Below are 16,829 nucleotides of genomic sequence, written 5' to 3'. Positions count from 1 at the left end.
ACCTTTTCCTTCCTGGTCCTCGGCGCTCCACTGTGAAGGCTGCGCAGACTATACAAGAGGATTACCGAGTAGTGAAGAGTGGCAGCATCCAGAGCAGGAACAGTAATTTATTTTATTTTATTTGGGGGCTGATGGAGGCACTGGGGGCTGAAAAGTGGCTGTTGGGGGGCTGATATGAGTCACTGGGGGGCTGATATGGGGCATTAGGGGCTGATGTGAGGCACTGGGGGGCAGAAGAGAGGCTGCTGGGGGGCTGATATGAGACACTGGGGGGCTGATATGAGGCACTGGGGACTGATATGAGGCACTGGGGGGCTGAAGAGAGGCACTGTGGGGCTGATATGAGGCACTGGGGGCTGATATGAGGCACTGGGGGGCTATGAGGTACTGGGGGGCTTGTCTGAGGCACTGGGGGCTGGAGAGAGGCTGCTGGGTGGCTGAAGAGAGGCACTGGGGCTGATATGAGGCACTGGGGGGCTGAAGAGGGGCACTGGGGGCTGATATGAGGCACTCGGGGCCTGAAGAGGGACACTGGGGGGCTGAAGTGAGGCACTGGGGGCTAAAAAGAGGCACTGGGGGGCTGATATGAGGCACTGGGGGCTAGAGAGAGGCTGCTGGGGGCTGATATGAGGCACTGGGACCTGATTTGAGGCACTGGGGCTCTTATCTGAGGTCTGATAGGGGGTCATTCACATTGGGGTCTGATCTGAGGTCTTATTAACATTGGGGGTCTGATTGGTGACCTCAGGTGTGAATATTTTTTTCTTATTGTCCCTCTCTAAAACCTTCGTCTTATGGGCCGGATCGTCTTATAGGGTGAAAAATACGGGTACGTTTAAAAATGATTTCTTCTCCCGGGTCTGTATGTATGTATGCAGAGTGTATTTGTGTACATATATATGTGTGTGTGTATATAGTATATACATACATATACGCGCGACATGTGTGTGTTTGTGCTTTAGGGTGCACACCCTAATGCAATAGGCTGCGCACGCCTATGCTGGTGGGATTTTTATTTATTTATTAGGCTATTCCTAGCCGTCTGGGCAATCCCAAAGATCATCCCCCAACCCCCCTTGTACTTGTTCCACTACTTGCAGGTTGCACGGGCATGAGTTCAGAACTTCACTCCAAAGTTTATAGTTGGTGGGTTTGCTTCATTTTAAATTAGGCTGACCATAGGTTAAGATGATCTGTGGGGTTGCCCAGACAGCTAGGCCCTTCACTGTAGTTATTAACCCCTTTCAGCAGTCCCCCATTCACTAAAGGGGTTAATAACTACTGTGAAGGCCCCCGATGCTGATGAGGGCGTGGCTTCATAGGGTGGGGGCGTGGCTTCACGTGGGCTCGTGCCCCGGGTGTCTTCAGACACTAGCAACGCCCCTGTTACAAGGAGATATTTACTTACGCAACCACTTTGGAGTTCATACATAGCAGTGATACCACATATACACAGTAGAATCACATTATTAAGACCACCAGTTAATATCCAGAGTAACTGCTGTGTGCAGCATGTACTTAGGAGTGACTCAATAAGGTCCTGGTAGGTTGTCACAGGTATCTGGAGCCATGCTGACTGTGTCTCACAGCTGCTGGAGGGTGCGTGGCAGAGGATCCATTGAGTGAACATAACAATTGAGGTGGTCCCACAGGTGCTTAAAGGGTTGCCCCATCTCAGAAAAATATCTGATAGGTGCGGGACCCACCGATGCACCTACACCGAGAACGGAGTCCCAAAAGTTGTGAAGAGCGCACTGCATGTGCAGCCGCCCTCTATTGAGTTCTATGGTGCTGCTGAAAATAGCCGTACAAATGAATGGGAGTGGTGGCCACGCAAGCATGGTGCGTTCCCATTCAGTACTATAGGGAGAGCGCTTGGTGGTGGCTGGACCCGATGAAACCCGGGGTCCTCCGGCCACCGCCTTCCCTGCTCCATTCTAGGTGCAGATGCGGGTCCCAGAGCTGGGACCCGCACCTATCAGAGAATGGGGGCATACCCTAGCGATATCCCCTCATTGTCTCAGATGGGAATACCCCTTTAATTGGGTTCAAGTCTGGGGAACTAGGGAGCCAGGGTAGTACTTGGAGGTCTTAGTCATGCTCTTCCATGACATTGGACATCCTTGGCCTAAAAGCTAATAATCATCCCTTTTTTCAAGTGTGATAAATCGCCCCTTTTACCCATGACAAACACGAGGGATATGTGTGCATACAGCCTATCACACACCTGATATACCCACCAAGCCAGGTCACGACAAGTGACTTCCTTCCTGAGCTACGCACTACAGTATTTAAACATAGGAAATGGTCATAATAATGTGACACAACTGTGTACATGTCAACATGTATACATACTGTTTACTAGCGCATCATATATGTACTCTCCCATGGACAGATTCTTGTAATACTGCAAAAAACTGAGCTAATGCAATACTTATAGATATAGATGGCTTCTTCACAGTATAGGTCATCAATATCATATTAAAGGGGTTCCAACACCCGGCACCCCCACCAATCATCTGCCGGAAACGATACAGTAGATGGAGCTGGAACCACTGTGTAGTAGTTGTGCCGGAGTATTGCAGCTCAGTTACCATTCAAGTGACTGACAGCTAAGCTGCAGTACGCCCGCATCGGAAACTACACAGTGGAGGAAACCTTGTGGCTTCATCCACTGTATAGTTTCATCACTGATTGAGGTGTTGGAATTCCCCCTTTAAACGTTTAAATGGGAACTTTTTTTTAAGACTGGCGTTTTAGACACAGGTCTTAATAAAAGCCATAGCTGGCGATGGTTCTGCCGAAGTTATGAAGAGGCGCAGACCTCTCCATAACTTTGGCGCATCAAGTGCCAGTTCTAAATGTAAGACATCTTCCGTGCTGTCTTACATTCAGACCATTTTCTACGCCTAAAACAGGTGTAGAAAATGATGAATGAGACGGGCCTACCCGCTTGTCCCCTGCCCCGCCACTCCCACAATTTTAGACCTTGCATGAGCGGAGCGAAGTTGCAGATAGTGGCACAACTAACCATTGGGCCGGCATCTGCGCCTGAAATACACCTAACTTAGGCTTATTTCAGAATAGTAAATGACCCCCTAAGTTTTTTATCTTATTCAAATGAATGGTGCAGAGCTACAATACCAGACACAGCCCATGGAAAACAGCGGTGATGTTTATAGAAAAAATTTCTAATCTCGTAAACTCCTTTTTAGGCCTTAGCCCCCTTGCAGACGAGCGTGACGGATTAGGTCCGGATGAGTTCAGTGAAAAATGCGCGATTTCGCAAGCAAGTTCAGTCAGTTTTGTCTGCGATTGCCTTCAGTTGTTCAGTTTTTTTGCGCGGGTGCAATGCGCATTGATGCGGTTTTCACACGCGCGATAAAAAACTGACAGTTTACAAACAACGCCTCTTAGCATCCATCAATGAAAAACGGATCGCATCCACACTTGCTTGCGGACGTGACTTTCACGCAGCCCCATTCACTTCTATGGGGCCAGGGCTGCGTGAAAAACGCAGAATATAGAACATGCTGCGATTTTCACGCAACGCACAAGTGATGCGTGAAAAACAACGCTCATTTACACAGACCCATTGAAATGAATGGGTCCGGATTCTTTGCAGGCGCAATGCGTTCGCATCACGCATTGCACCTGCACGGAAACTCGCTCATCTGCAAGGGGCCTTATGCACACGACCATGTCTGTATTTTGGGCCGCAAACCACAGATCGACAAAATACTGATGCCTTCCTTGTGCATGCTGCATTTTTCTCGCTGTCATCAATAAAAAAACACAATTCTCATCCACAATGCAGACCAGAATAGGACACGCGCTATAATAATACAGATGTGTGCATGGCCCCACAGAGTCAGTGTGCTATCTGCAAATATACAATGAAATATACAACCATGTGCATGAGGCCTAACGGTTTCATTTCCATTTATAACTATAGCTAAATTCACAATTCAGTCATTTAGACCTCTTTCACACGAGCGAGATTTCTGTAGGGAGTGATGCGTGAAGCAAACACATGGCATCCGGATTGAATTCTGACCCATTCATTTCAGTGTTTTTTTTTTCACGCATCAGTTCTGTGTTTAGGAAAAAAATCGCAGCATGTTGTATATTGTGCCTTTTTTACGCGGTCCTGGCTCTATAGAAATGAATGAGGCTTGCATGAAAACCGGATGCAATGCGGTTTTCACTGATGGTTGCTAGGAGGTGTAGATTGTTACTCTTCCGTTTTTAATCACGCCTGTGAAACATGCATCCAGTCTGGACGGAAACAATGCACACACTGAACACAATTATCATGTCATGAAATAATATGGACTCAGCACAGTTTCTAAAATTACAAGTTTTTTTATTTTATTTTTTTATTTGAATGGGGTCAACTAAAATATATTTATTTCAAGTACATTTCAATCAGTTATAAAATAAATATGGAAAGGGCACATGAAAAATAAAATAAGTTATACATGGTTTAAAGGCTGTATGAAATAATTGAATAAAGGTTCTAGCTAATACTGCTACAGTTCATGTTTTCTTGCACTCTATACTTGAGATATAGATATAGATCTATTGTCTTTGTGCAGTTTCTTCTTCATTCTTGCAGTTTTAGTATTACTGTACTCTTTTTGCAGTGCCGTCATGAGCATGCATTACATTAAAACATATCAGGATGCAGAAATCCGTCACACTGTATTCTGGTAATGCTTGCAGTTCTAGGCAGAGAAACTGGTTGATATGATAACCCTGAGGAATGTATGTCTGTGTAGAGAATGCTTCTGTATATGCAAAGAGTAATCATAGTTAAGGTCATTCTTGGTAACATAAAAAAAAATGAAATATAAAATGCTAACATTCCTGTATGAAAGTTCTGTGCTAGAAAACAATATATATATATTTATTTATTTATTTGCAAGTGCTTGATGCTAGAGCCTGAGATCTAGCTTGCTGGCTTACCGGCTTGCTATAATTGAACGTTAACCCTTGTGCTTCCTTAGAGGTATAATTTCATGATTCATCAGCACCTAAAAGGGTTAACTTGTGCATAAGCTGAACCTACATTTTAGAACTTGCCGCCCTATGATAATCTTAGAACAAACAAACAAAAAAGAAAAAAATCGGCATCGCTTTGGGAATTTACATGCTGGACAGCTCACTTCCATGCTCAAAAATCGCTTGTACAAACTGCTTGAAAATCCGATCCATGTAAGTCTGCTGCCTTGGCCAGATGCCCTCCAAAAACCCTATATGGCCTCCGTAAGCCGTAAGCACCAGTGCAACATTTGGATTTTGTTTGGCAGTTTCCACTGGGATGGCTGAAAAAAAAAAGTGGATTTTTAATCTTATTGTCTAAAGTCAAATTGTAATGAAACTTAAAGGGGATCGTTTCAATCAAGTTTTTATGTTTAACAGATTTTGTATATCATTTTTGGTGTTTTTTATTTTTACGTTCCATGTGTCTATATTTAAAAAAACAATACTAAAATTATATCATTTTCACACAGGCAACAAGGCCTATCGTCTGCCTGTACGTTTCTGTGTTTATATGAAACAATAAAGTAAGAATTTGACTTTTATTGGTGAGTGCCGTCTTTTATCTTCATAGCTCATATTCGTTTGATCTGACCACGACTGAGCACCACAAAAGTCTGTTGTGAGCCCCGGTGTCACCATCACAGAGAATGTTCCCTTAAAGGGCTTCTGTCACCCCACTAAACAGTTTTTTTTTTTTTGGTTACTTATAATCCCTATACTGCGATTTATGCATACATACTGTAATTAATCATTTTGGTTCAGCAGATTCTGTTAAAAACGTACTTTTAGAATATGTAAATTACCTGTCTACCAGCAAGTAGGGCGGCTACTTGCTGGTAGCAGCCGCATCCTCCTATCCTAAAGACGCCCCCTCTGCATGTTGATTGACAGGGCCAGCGAACGGGATCTTTCTCTGCTGGCCCTGTTTGCATTCAAAATCTGGCGCCTGCGCCGTACCTGTCTTCAGTCGGCGCAGGCGCACTGAGAGGAGGACGCTCGCTCAGCCGCTCCTTCCTCAATGGGCCTGCGCCGGGTGTAGATGTGACATCATCGGAGCAGGCGCATTGAGGATGGAGCAGCCGAGCGAGCGTTCGCCTCTCAGTGCGCCTGTGCCGACTGAAGACAGGAACTGCGCAGGCGCCAGATTTTGAATGCAGACAGGGCCAGCAGAGAAAGATCCCGTTCGCTGGCCCTGTCAATCAACATGCGGAGGGGGCGTCTTTAGGATAGGAGGATGCGGCTGCTACCAGCAAGTAGCCGCACTACTTGCTGGTAGCAAGGTAATTTGCATATTTTAAAAGTACGTTTTTAACAGAATCTGCTGAACCAAAATGATTAATTACAGTATGTATGCATAAATCGCAGTATAGGGATTATAAGTAACCAAAAAAAACAAAAAACAGTTTAGTGGGGTGACAGAAGCCCTTTAATGTAAAAACCGTGGAGGAGAGTTGGAGTAGTGCCGTCCTATCTGTTGATCTACCTGTGTGCCTAATATAATGGTATGGTAAGACCTCATGTTCTTTGAGAGCAGTCACATGGGCCATATACACCTTGGACTGGAACAGACCTTATTGACTTCTATGGGAGAGTTTTCTAGGCATGCTCTGTGATCTGTGCAGAGGTCAGGAGGGAGAAGATAAGATATGATATCACCTATTGTGAATGGTGCATCCTGTGTTGTCTAAAGACGGGTGATATCTGTCATTGTAATTGTGCCTGTGATGATAATGTGATAGCTACTGAAAAGTTTCCAGAACCGAATAGAAAGTCTGAACATATTATAAGGCCTAGTGGCCTTTGTGAAAACTTCACAGTTTTAGATTTATTTTTTAATATAGTAACATAAAAAATTAAAACAAAAATCTTTTAAACAATTTTAAAAAGAAAATCTGTTTAAACCAAAAAGTGATTTAAACACTAGGTCATTTTCTGTTGACACATCCCCTTTAAGAAATAACTATCCTTATTAAAAATACATACAGGGTGCAGAACAATTAACAAAATGTTAGGTACTGAATAGTGAGATGCAACCCTTGCCCAAGAAGAATAGATCAACTGGTGAGATCACATGGGCTGTCATCATAATGAATGACTGTAGGCTACTGCTTACCTCAGCTGGCCATAGGGGATATACAGAAGTCTGGATAACTCCATATACAGTAGACATCGTAGACACCAGTACAATGAATTGTGCTGGCAGGCAGGTGCATGTGACACCATTCACATCCATCTGCCCATCCACTGCACCCCACCAGGGTGGAAGAAAGGCACCCAGTTACAGTGACCCTGGGCTTTTAATTTGCTCAAGTAGCATGGTAGAATGTAGCAGATCCACAGTCCTGGAGAGAGAAGGTATACTCCACTTGAGGATGAGAAAGCATCTGATCTAGTTCTAAGCCCTGTGGGTTAAAAAGTGGTTCTCCAGGTCTTGCTTACCGAGGACCTGTCCTTAGGATCAGCTGTCTTCAGGAGCTGCTTTGGCCAGAATGACAAAGCTCCGACCGCTGTGTAGTGGACAGGTCTGGTTACTGTAGTGCTGCTCGGTGTACAGAGCTGTGGAGGTCCGGTGCTTGGTTCTGGCCATACCAGCTCCTGGAAATTGCTGATCAGAGGCGAGCCAGACCCACGCTGATCTGACAGTGATGACCTATTTAAGGAAAACCCCTTTAACAATATGTCTGCTAATGATTCAAATCTATTCAAATAACTTGTATCATATTGCAGGAACTGGATCCAGGTCTGACCAAACACATGCATGTTGTGACACAGTGAGGGGTTGTGTCTGGCAAGACAGGTATTTTCCTCCCAGCATGTGCGGCTGTGCTGATTTCCAGCCAGATGAGGTCAAATACCGGACCGGAGTTTAAGTGTCGGTCTGGTTTTTGGCAGCACCTGGCAGTCCTTAAATAGGCAGCTGGGCTTGAGCAGAGGTGTCTCTGTTTTTGGGATCTGAGGCTTTGTGCCGTGCTGGAGGGCTGATTGACGCACGCTGGGGAAACAGGCCCCCTAAAGCCTGCTGTGGACTACTGGAGGCAGAACTGCCAGCAAGGTGACTTATGTTATATGAACTTTCCTTTATTTGTAAATTAACACCAAGACTGAAAAGTTACGTGCTGTTTTGTGCAATTGCCTCAAGTGTGAACAAACAGTGACGTTTTAAGTTAAGAACTTGTATTTTGCCTCTGTACTGCACCCTCTTACCCTATCTACCAGAGCGAAACCCCACAAAGTGTACAGAATTGGAAGGGGGACTACTTTAGGCCGATAACTATAAATTGGGCCTGTGTACTATTATATGTCGTCTTCTGTTAGCATTTTAAGTTTGTTATACTGCAGACCCAAGAAATATTAACATGCGGACCTGCTAGATAATGATGTCTTATTGATATTTTACCATTACTGCATGCACATATAAACTCACCATGTCCAGGGGAGAAGACATCATCTACAGCATTCAGACATAACACTGGTATTTCGATTGATTTCACCCTGTGACATGGGCTAGCATCCTTATAATAGTGATCGTTTGTTGGATAACCAAACATTACTGAGGTAAATCTTGTATCAAACTCTCTAATGGTCTTAGCCTGTGATGTAAAGGTCAAAGAGGAAGGAGAATCAGATCGAGTCCCTCGAAATGTATGGTAAAAATGAGGATTATTTACTAACAGTAAACTTCCAGAGCGTATTTACAATAAAACCATGTCAATCATATATTTTATCTAACATCTAATACGTGAATGCACTTTTAAAATTAAAGGGTACCTGTCAGCAGATTTGTAGCTATGAAACGCTGACCTGTTACATGTGCGCTTGGCAGCTAAATGGCATCTGTGTTGGTCCCATGTTCATATGTGCCTGCATTACTGAGAAAAATGATGTTTTAATATATGCAGCAACTGACCCTCTAGGAGCAACGGGGCGCATTGCCATTACTCCTAGAGGCTCAGCTCTCTCTGTAACTGCTGCGCCCTCTCCACTTTAAGAGAAGTACCAAGCATGATGACGTTTACACTGCCTGGACCTGCCAAAGTGAAGAGGACGGGGCAGTTGCAGAGAGAGCAGAGCCCCTAGGAGTAACCACAACGCCCCCATTACTCCTAGAGGCTCATTTGCTTATATTAAAACTTCATTTTTCTCAGCAATACGGTGACATATGAAGATGGAACCAACACAGATGCCTTCGGCTGCCAAGCGCACATGTAACAGGTCAGCCAGTGTCATAGGTACAAATCTGCTGACAGATGCCCTTTAATGCCAGTCCTGAACCTCAGTGAATAGATTGCAGTGCAATGAAATGAATGAAGCTATGGAAATCTTTTGAGGACAGTATTACCCTACTCTTTATCAAGGTTGGACTAGCCCACCACAGTATAATCTGTGACATCATAATAATAATAATTGGCCCCAAAGTTCCAAATTATGGAGCATATTTGCGCCATAATTTGCAACTTTTAATTTCTCTCACCAGTTTTCAAAAGTGAAATGGAAAGTAGGGGTGGGCGATATGGCCTAAAATAGGGTGAATAGGACTTTACACTCTCCCTGCTGCCCTGTGCTTTGTGCACACAAAAGCAGGGAGCTGACCATGGCAGCCAGCCTCTCATGTGCCCCCCAGCCCCTGATCCGCCCCCCAGCCCCTGATCCGCCCCCCAGCCTCTCATGTGCCCCCCAGCCTCTCATGTGCCCCCCAGCCTCATGTGCCCCCCAGCCTCTCATGTGCCCCCTAGCCTCTCATGTGCCCCCCAGCCTCTCATGTGCCCCCCAGCCTCTGATCCGCCCCCCAGCCTCTGATCCGCCCCCCAGCCCCTGATCCGCCCCCCAGCCTCTCATGTGCCCCCCAGCCTCTCCCTCTTATCAGCCCCCTCTGGTAACTCAAACCCACCCACCCCTCCCTCCCCAGTATTAATCATTGGTGGAAGTGGCCACAGGGTCCCCCTCCCCCCCCATCATTGGTGGCAGTGGGCAGTTTCCGATCGGAGTCCCAGCAGTGTAATGCTGGGGCTCCGATCGGTTACCATGGCAGCCAGGAGTCACGCTACTGAAGTCCTGGCTGCGATGGTATGTTAGTGAGCAGCATTATACGCACGTGCGCCGTGGCCGCCGGGCGCTATAAGCATTAGCAATGCGCCGCACAGACAGAAGAAGGAGCGACCGGCGGCCACGGCGCACGTGAGTATAATGCTGCTCACTAACATACCATGGCAGCCAGGACTTCAGTAGCGTGACTCCTGGCTGCCATGGTAACCGATCGGAGTCCCAGCAGTGTAATGCTGGGGCTCCGATCGGTTATATGCCTGGCACATTTATTGGCGGCGCAGTGGCCACAGTCCCTCCCCTCCTCCTCCTACTCTGTTCTCATTGGTGGTCAGCGGCAGCCGCGCACAGTGGGGAGGGAGGAGAACATGGTGCGCGCCGAGAGCGCGATCATATCGCGGTCCGGCGATATAGGCGATATGCACAAAATCCATATCGTGGCAGAAATTTATATCGCATATCGCCTATATCGCCCACCCCTAATGGAAAGTGGGTAGGAGTAGCAGGAGGGAGCGTTGCCTCCCACTAACCGACAGATTTACTGGCAGAAACTGTTGTAAATGATAGTTTAAATCTACACCAGCAGATAGCTGGTATAGATATGAATTTCTGGAGCACAGACTGAAGGGAGATGCGACTAATTACATTTTTTTAAAAGGTATGTGCCTACGGACTAAGGCTGGCATTTGTAATGCCAGTCTTAGTATATCTGCCTCAATAACTTTTGACTAAAAGTCAATTTCTTATGCGTTGTTTTAAAAATATTGATTTGTGCAGTATGTCTAACTATAACATGAACACAAAATTCTTTTGTATTGCTGGAGTGTGAGACCTGACTAAGGACCAAAGAACTTCAGTCTGATAGCCCTCTTCTCTTGAGAAAAATAGTGTATTGCTAAACTACTTGTCCAAACTAAGGCTAGGTCTAAACGACAACATTTGTTGCGCGACATTTTGTTGCACCAATGTGGCGCGTCAATTTTTTATAATGGCAGTCTATGGTGTCGCACTGCAACATGCTGCGACGCAACAGTTGCAGAAAATCCATTCGAGATGGATTTTTCTGCAACTGTCGCGTCGCAGTCGCAGCATGTCACATGTTGCAGTGCGACACCATAGACTGCCATTATAAAAATTGTTGCGCGACATTGGTGCAACAAAATGTTGCGCGACAAATGTTGCAGTGTAGTTGTGCCCTATCTGTCGCGCGACAAATGTCGTCGTGTAGACCTAGCCTAATAGCATTGCCCTACAGGTTAAAAAAATAAGATCCTGTGTAAATTGGAGCTCAATGGATTGAGTAAATCATATGTAGCAATTCTCAGTTTATCTTTTCTCCATTAGTAGTTGTTTGCAGTTTATAACCTGCTCTCCAGACAATGCTTTCTGGAGAGCTATGAAGCTACCAATCTGAAAGAGCAGCAGTATAAAGCTTGAAGGAGGGACAGGGCAGTAGCCTGAGGCTCAAATGAGACAGGGAGAAGATACTGGACTGACCAAGACCATGTGGTGCTTCCTGAACTGTCAAAGATAAACTTTGATATAACCAAATTCTGGACTGACTTAATGGGGTTGTCTCTTCAAAACACCTCTGTCCATATGTCCTATTAGGGCATATGGAGATCTTAAAGTGGGGTGCCGCATTTCACCCCGTGTATTTCAGGTGCAGATTGTGGCACAATGGCTAGTTGCGCCGCAATCTGCGACTTCTCCCCGGTCATGCCAGGTCTAAAATTGTGGGCGGGGAAGGGGACAGGCCGGGAGACCTGTCTCATTTACCATTTTCTATGTCTGTTTCAGGCGTAGAAAAAGGTCGAAATATAAGACATCTAGGAAGCTGTCTTACATTTAGAGCTGACGCTGGATGCGCTGAAGTTATGGAGAGGCCTCCGTCACTTCATAACGTTGGCGGATCCAGGTTAGGGGTTTATTAAGATTGGCCTCTAAAACACTGATCTTAATAAATGTGCCGGACACAAATGGCTAACTTTGTGTGACATCCATAAACAGCAGATGTTGCCAGTGGGTTATTGTGCTTGTTGAGATCATTCAACATTATATTCCTCGTGCAACGATGTTGACGTGCTTTTGTCATTTACCTTGTACGACCTATTAATCTTTACTTCTCAAAGTTGCCTTACATGATACAAATTTTTAAAGTTGGGAATAAGCGTGTGCGATCATGTGCACATGCACTGATTTCCTACACATCAGTATTGGTGTTGATAGTGTTCCCTGCCACTTTTCTTCTTTTAAAGAGAAGGCGAAAAACACCAGGTTAGAGCCGAGGTTATTATGGTGAACTGTATTGGCCAAGTGTAGTGCTGTGCTCAAAACATAGTGAATTTGGTATGGTTGCCACTTGCTTGTCTACTCAGACATGATCAAGTCACAACTATTATATATGAGATCGGATCGTATGACAGTACCGAGTTCACATATATAACAAACATACCTACCTTCATAACATAATCAATGTCAAATTGTTTTTCCAGTACTGGGCGGTGCCTATAAAATAACAAATAAATGGATTTCAATAAAGTAATATCTACAAAACTATCTAATGATTTCTAAAGTGGATAATGTGCCATGTGCCTCATGTGTTCTGCATCCCGTAACATTACATTCTTCACATGTATTAGGCATAATCACATATTGCATCTATCTTTAGTAAGTTTGTTATTCCGCTATATGTCAAATTGTAAGGAATTAGATTCTTTGTATTTCACCTCTAAACATCAATAAGCAAACATAACACACTGTACAAATTAACAACATGCATATAACATTTATTACACATTACATGCTTTATAAAGAAGTTAAAGGACTTCTGTCACCCCCCAACCCCCAATTTTCCCCCAGCCCTTTAAAGGTTTGTCCGAAATTCGAAAAAAAAAAAATATCTTTTCCCCCAGTGTCCTAATAGTACTTCCTGCAAGTTGCCATACTGTAAGGGCCCAGTGATGGCACGGGCTCAGGAGCTGGGTCTGTGCTTTCACAACTCACACCCAGCTCTGCCAGGATCAGAAATAACTCTGATCTGTTGTTTAACCCTTTAGCAATGATGACTTTGGCATCTAAATAGTTAAAGAGGGTGAAGGGGGGATCCCTTGTCCCATGGAGAACATGGACAGCACACAGATGTGACACACTGAAGGTTCACATGTCATTGGTCAGTTAAAAAAATAATGGAGACACCTGCGAGTGGCTATCTTTCATGGTCATGGCTAATTGTAGACTGTTGTTATAATTAATAAAAAGAGATTTATGGAAAAAAAAACAATGGAGACTTCCATTACTTTGGTCTCTATTCATCAACAGACATGTACAGTCAGGTCCATAAATATTGGGACATCGACACAATTCTATTTTTGGCTCTATACACCACCAAAATGGATTTGAAATGAAGCGAACAAGATGTGCTTTAACTGCAGACTGTCAGCTTTAATTTGAGGGTATTTACATCCAAATCAGGTGAACGGTGTAGGAATTACAACAGTTTGCATATGTGCCTCCCACTTGTTACGGGACCAAAAGTAATGGGACATAATAATAATCATAAATAAAACTTTCACTTTTTAATACTTGGTTGCAAATCACCAGACGCTGGGTTTCATCCCTAGTGATGCTCTGCCAGGCCTCTACTGCAACTTTCTTCAGTTCCTGCTTGTTCTTGGGGCATTTTCCCTTCAGTTTTGTCTTAAGCAAATGAAATGCATGCTCAATCAGATTCAGGTCAGGTGACTGACTTGGCCATTGCATAACATTCCACTTCTTTCCCTTAAAAAACTCTTTGGTTGCTTTTGCAGTATGCTTTAGGTCATTGACCATATGCACTGTGAAGCGCGGTCCAATGAGTTCTGAAGCATTTGGCTGAATATGAGCAGATAATATTGCCCGAAACACTTCAGAATTCATCCTGCTGCTTTTGTCAGCAGTCACATCATCAATAAATACAAGAGAACCAGTTCCATTGGCAGCCATACATGCCCACGCCATGACACTACCACCACCATGCTCCACTGATGAGGTGATATGCTTAGGATTATGAGCAGTTTCTTTCCTTCTCCATACTCTTCTCTTCCCATCACTCTGGTACAAGTTGATCTTGGTCTCATCTGTCCATAGAATGTTGTTCCAGAACTGTGAAGGCTTTTTTAGATGTCGTTTGGCAAACTCTAATCTGGTCTTCCTGTGTTTGAGGCTCACCAATGGTTTACATCTTGTGGTGAACCCTCTGTATTCACTCTGGTGAAGTCTTCTCTTGATGGTTGACTTTGACACACATACACCTACCTCCTGGAGAGTGTTCCTGATCTGGCCAACTGTTGTGAAGGGTGTTTTCTTCACCAGGGAAAGAATTCTTCGATCTTCCACCACAGTTGTTTTCCGTGGTCTTCCGGGTCTTTTGGTGTTGCTGAGCTCAACGGTGCGTTCCTTCTTTTTAAGAATGTTCCAAACAGTTGTTTTGGCCATGCCTAATGTTTTTGCTATTTCTCTGATGGGTTTGTTTTGTTTTTTTAGCCTAATGATGGCTTGCTTCACCGATAGTGACAGCTCTTTGGATCTCATCTTGAGAGTTGACAGCAACAGATTCCAAATGCAAATAGCACACTTGAAATGAACTCTGGACCTTTTATCTGCTCATTGTAATTGGGATAATGAGGGAATAACACACACCCGGCCATGGAACAGCTGAGAAGCCAATTGTCCCATTACTTTTGGCCCCTTAACAAGTTGGAGGCACATATGCAAACTGTTGTAATTCCTACACCGTTCACCTGATTTGGATGTAAATACCCTCAAATTAAAGCTGACAGTCTGCAGTTAAAGCACATCATGTTTGTTTCATTTGAAATCCATTGTGGTGGTGTATAGAGCCAAAAATGTTAGAATTGTATCGATGTCCCAATAGTTATGGACCTGACTGTATGTGTCCAACAGCAGATTACTGAACAGTGCTTTGTGAAAATGTGACATTTCCCATCATGCAAATCAGCACAGCCATGTCAGTTCAGATATTGGCATGTTGTGAGATTTCAGCTCGACAAACTAATCAATTGTGAATACAACTGTAAGATCCTCACCTGTCTCTCACTCCGGTGTGACCAAAAAGGGTCCTAGTGGAGCTGCGGGACAGGTTACGCGTGTCTCCATTGATACACCAGCTTCGACCCCTTTGCGAACCGACGCGGGGATGGGTTAGCACGTGCGCCGGAGGGGAAGACCGCATGGCTTTCGGGGACAGCTGGGCCGGGCTAGTCACAGTGCGCTGCGGCCGAGCTTGTCTCTGGTGCTTATTGCGGATTCCATTCCGGTGTCCATGTTGACGTGCTCGCACACTCTCGCAGAGCCTGTCATGCATCTGCGTGTATGTTCGAAGACGGGTTCGCAAGGGGATACGCGGTTGCACGTATGCGCTTCTTATGCGCTTCACCGACCAGCGAAGGGAATAGCACCTGGCCGCAAGTTCAAAGCAGATTAGGGGGCCAGCATTGGTCTAATTGACTAATGACCGACCAAAGCCTTGTACACAGGTGTAGGGCAGGATCATGACCTATGGGGAGTGGACACTTGGCGCCCTGGGATTTGTTAGCAGGCACATAAAAGGTCGGTCAGTGCCCACCGTTATCCTTCCTTATCCAGGTGCAGGTCAGTACTGCTAGCTACTGACTGAAGATTACTGGGACTCCGTCCGTTCCAGTGGGACCCAGGACCCGGGACTTTCCGCGACGCATCCGTTAACCTGGCAAGTTGCACAGAGACTTATGCATGGATCGGGACTACTCCTGGCTTTCCTTCGTTTTTTGTTTGCCTGATATTTGCCCAGTGAAGTTTACCTGGACTTTGTTCATTTTGTTAATAAACTACTTTGACTTCATCCTCACTGGTCTGTTTCGTTGGTGCCTTGCATTACAACAACCCTGGACCATAGTATGTACACTACTAATGTATGTACAAAGTTGCAGAACTCAACTTTTGTATGTAGATTACACGTACATGAATGCTGTAAAAGACGATCAGAAGTGAACAGTGGTCTTAGGGAGCTCATACATGGTGCACCCCAGCCATGGGGCTGCACGCAGATTGCCTCTAAGGGTCCATTCACACGTCCGTAGTGTATTGCGGATCCGCAATACACCCGGCCGGCTCCCCCCATAGAACTGCCTATTCTTGTCCGCAATTGCACAGCGTGCTCTCCGCATCTCTTCCGGCCCTATAGAGAATTAATGGGTCCACACCCGTTCCCGATATTGTGGAACGGATGCAGACCCATTTGCAGATGTGTGAATGGACCCTAACTGTCAGGCTGCACCTGTACTTGTCATTGTTTCAGAATGCAATCTGGCAACTACTGTAGAGGTAACTTGCATAACAATCCCATGGCAGGCCACGTGACATACAGGAACCCTAACTAGGAAAGAGAACATCACTGCTAATTAAAGTAGTTGAGGCTTACCTCGTAATTGATGCTTGAAGACATGTTGTTAGATAGTAATTAAAGAGTATCCAATTAAGAGGTCTTTCTAGGAGAGTTGCAGATTCAAATACTTCCCAACCAGCAGAGAACACAGTCGCACCCAGCAGCGGGGTCTGACGCCCAGTTTTTCCTAGGTAGTTAAGTAGCAGCATTCTAGAAATAAATGTGAAAGGGCGGATTACTCATAATGAAGTTAGAAATAATATTAGATTTAGCAATTGTCATTAGTTCTCAACACACTACGCAACAAAAAAAAACTTTT

At 44.9% G+C, this 16,829-nt stretch overlaps 1 protein-coding gene across 1 annotated transcript in view; it reads right to left on the bottom strand.

The window, feature by feature from the left end:
* Window positions 1-4,596: 4,596 nt before the first annotated feature.
* Window positions 4,597-16,829, bottom strand: part of ABHD3 (abhydrolase domain containing 3, phospholipase) — a 105,209-nt gene continuing 92,976 nt past the window's right edge. Inside the window, exons 6-10 of the mRNA XM_040432123.1 lie at window positions 16,547-16,720; window positions 12,546-12,594; window positions 8,471-8,636; window positions 5,153-5,327; window positions 4,597-4,790 (exon numbers count right to left, since the gene is read on the bottom strand). Coding sequence (XP_040288057.1) covers window positions 4,670-4,790; window positions 5,153-5,327; window positions 8,471-8,636; window positions 12,546-12,594; window positions 16,547-16,720 — 685 coding nt within the window. The 3' untranslated portion in view covers window positions 4,597-4,669. The remainder of the gene's footprint in view (window positions 4,791-5,152; window positions 5,328-8,470; window positions 8,637-12,545; window positions 12,595-16,546; window positions 16,721-16,829) is intronic.

Source organism: Bufo bufo, chromosome 5, assembly GCF_905171765.1.
Source record: "Bufo bufo chromosome 5, aBufBuf1.1, whole genome shotgun sequence".
Taxonomy (NCBI): domain Eukaryota; kingdom Metazoa; phylum Chordata; class Amphibia; order Anura; family Bufonidae; genus Bufo; species Bufo bufo.
Note: the sequence above shows the minus strand (reverse complement) of the source record. Positions and strands in the feature narration are given on the sequence as shown.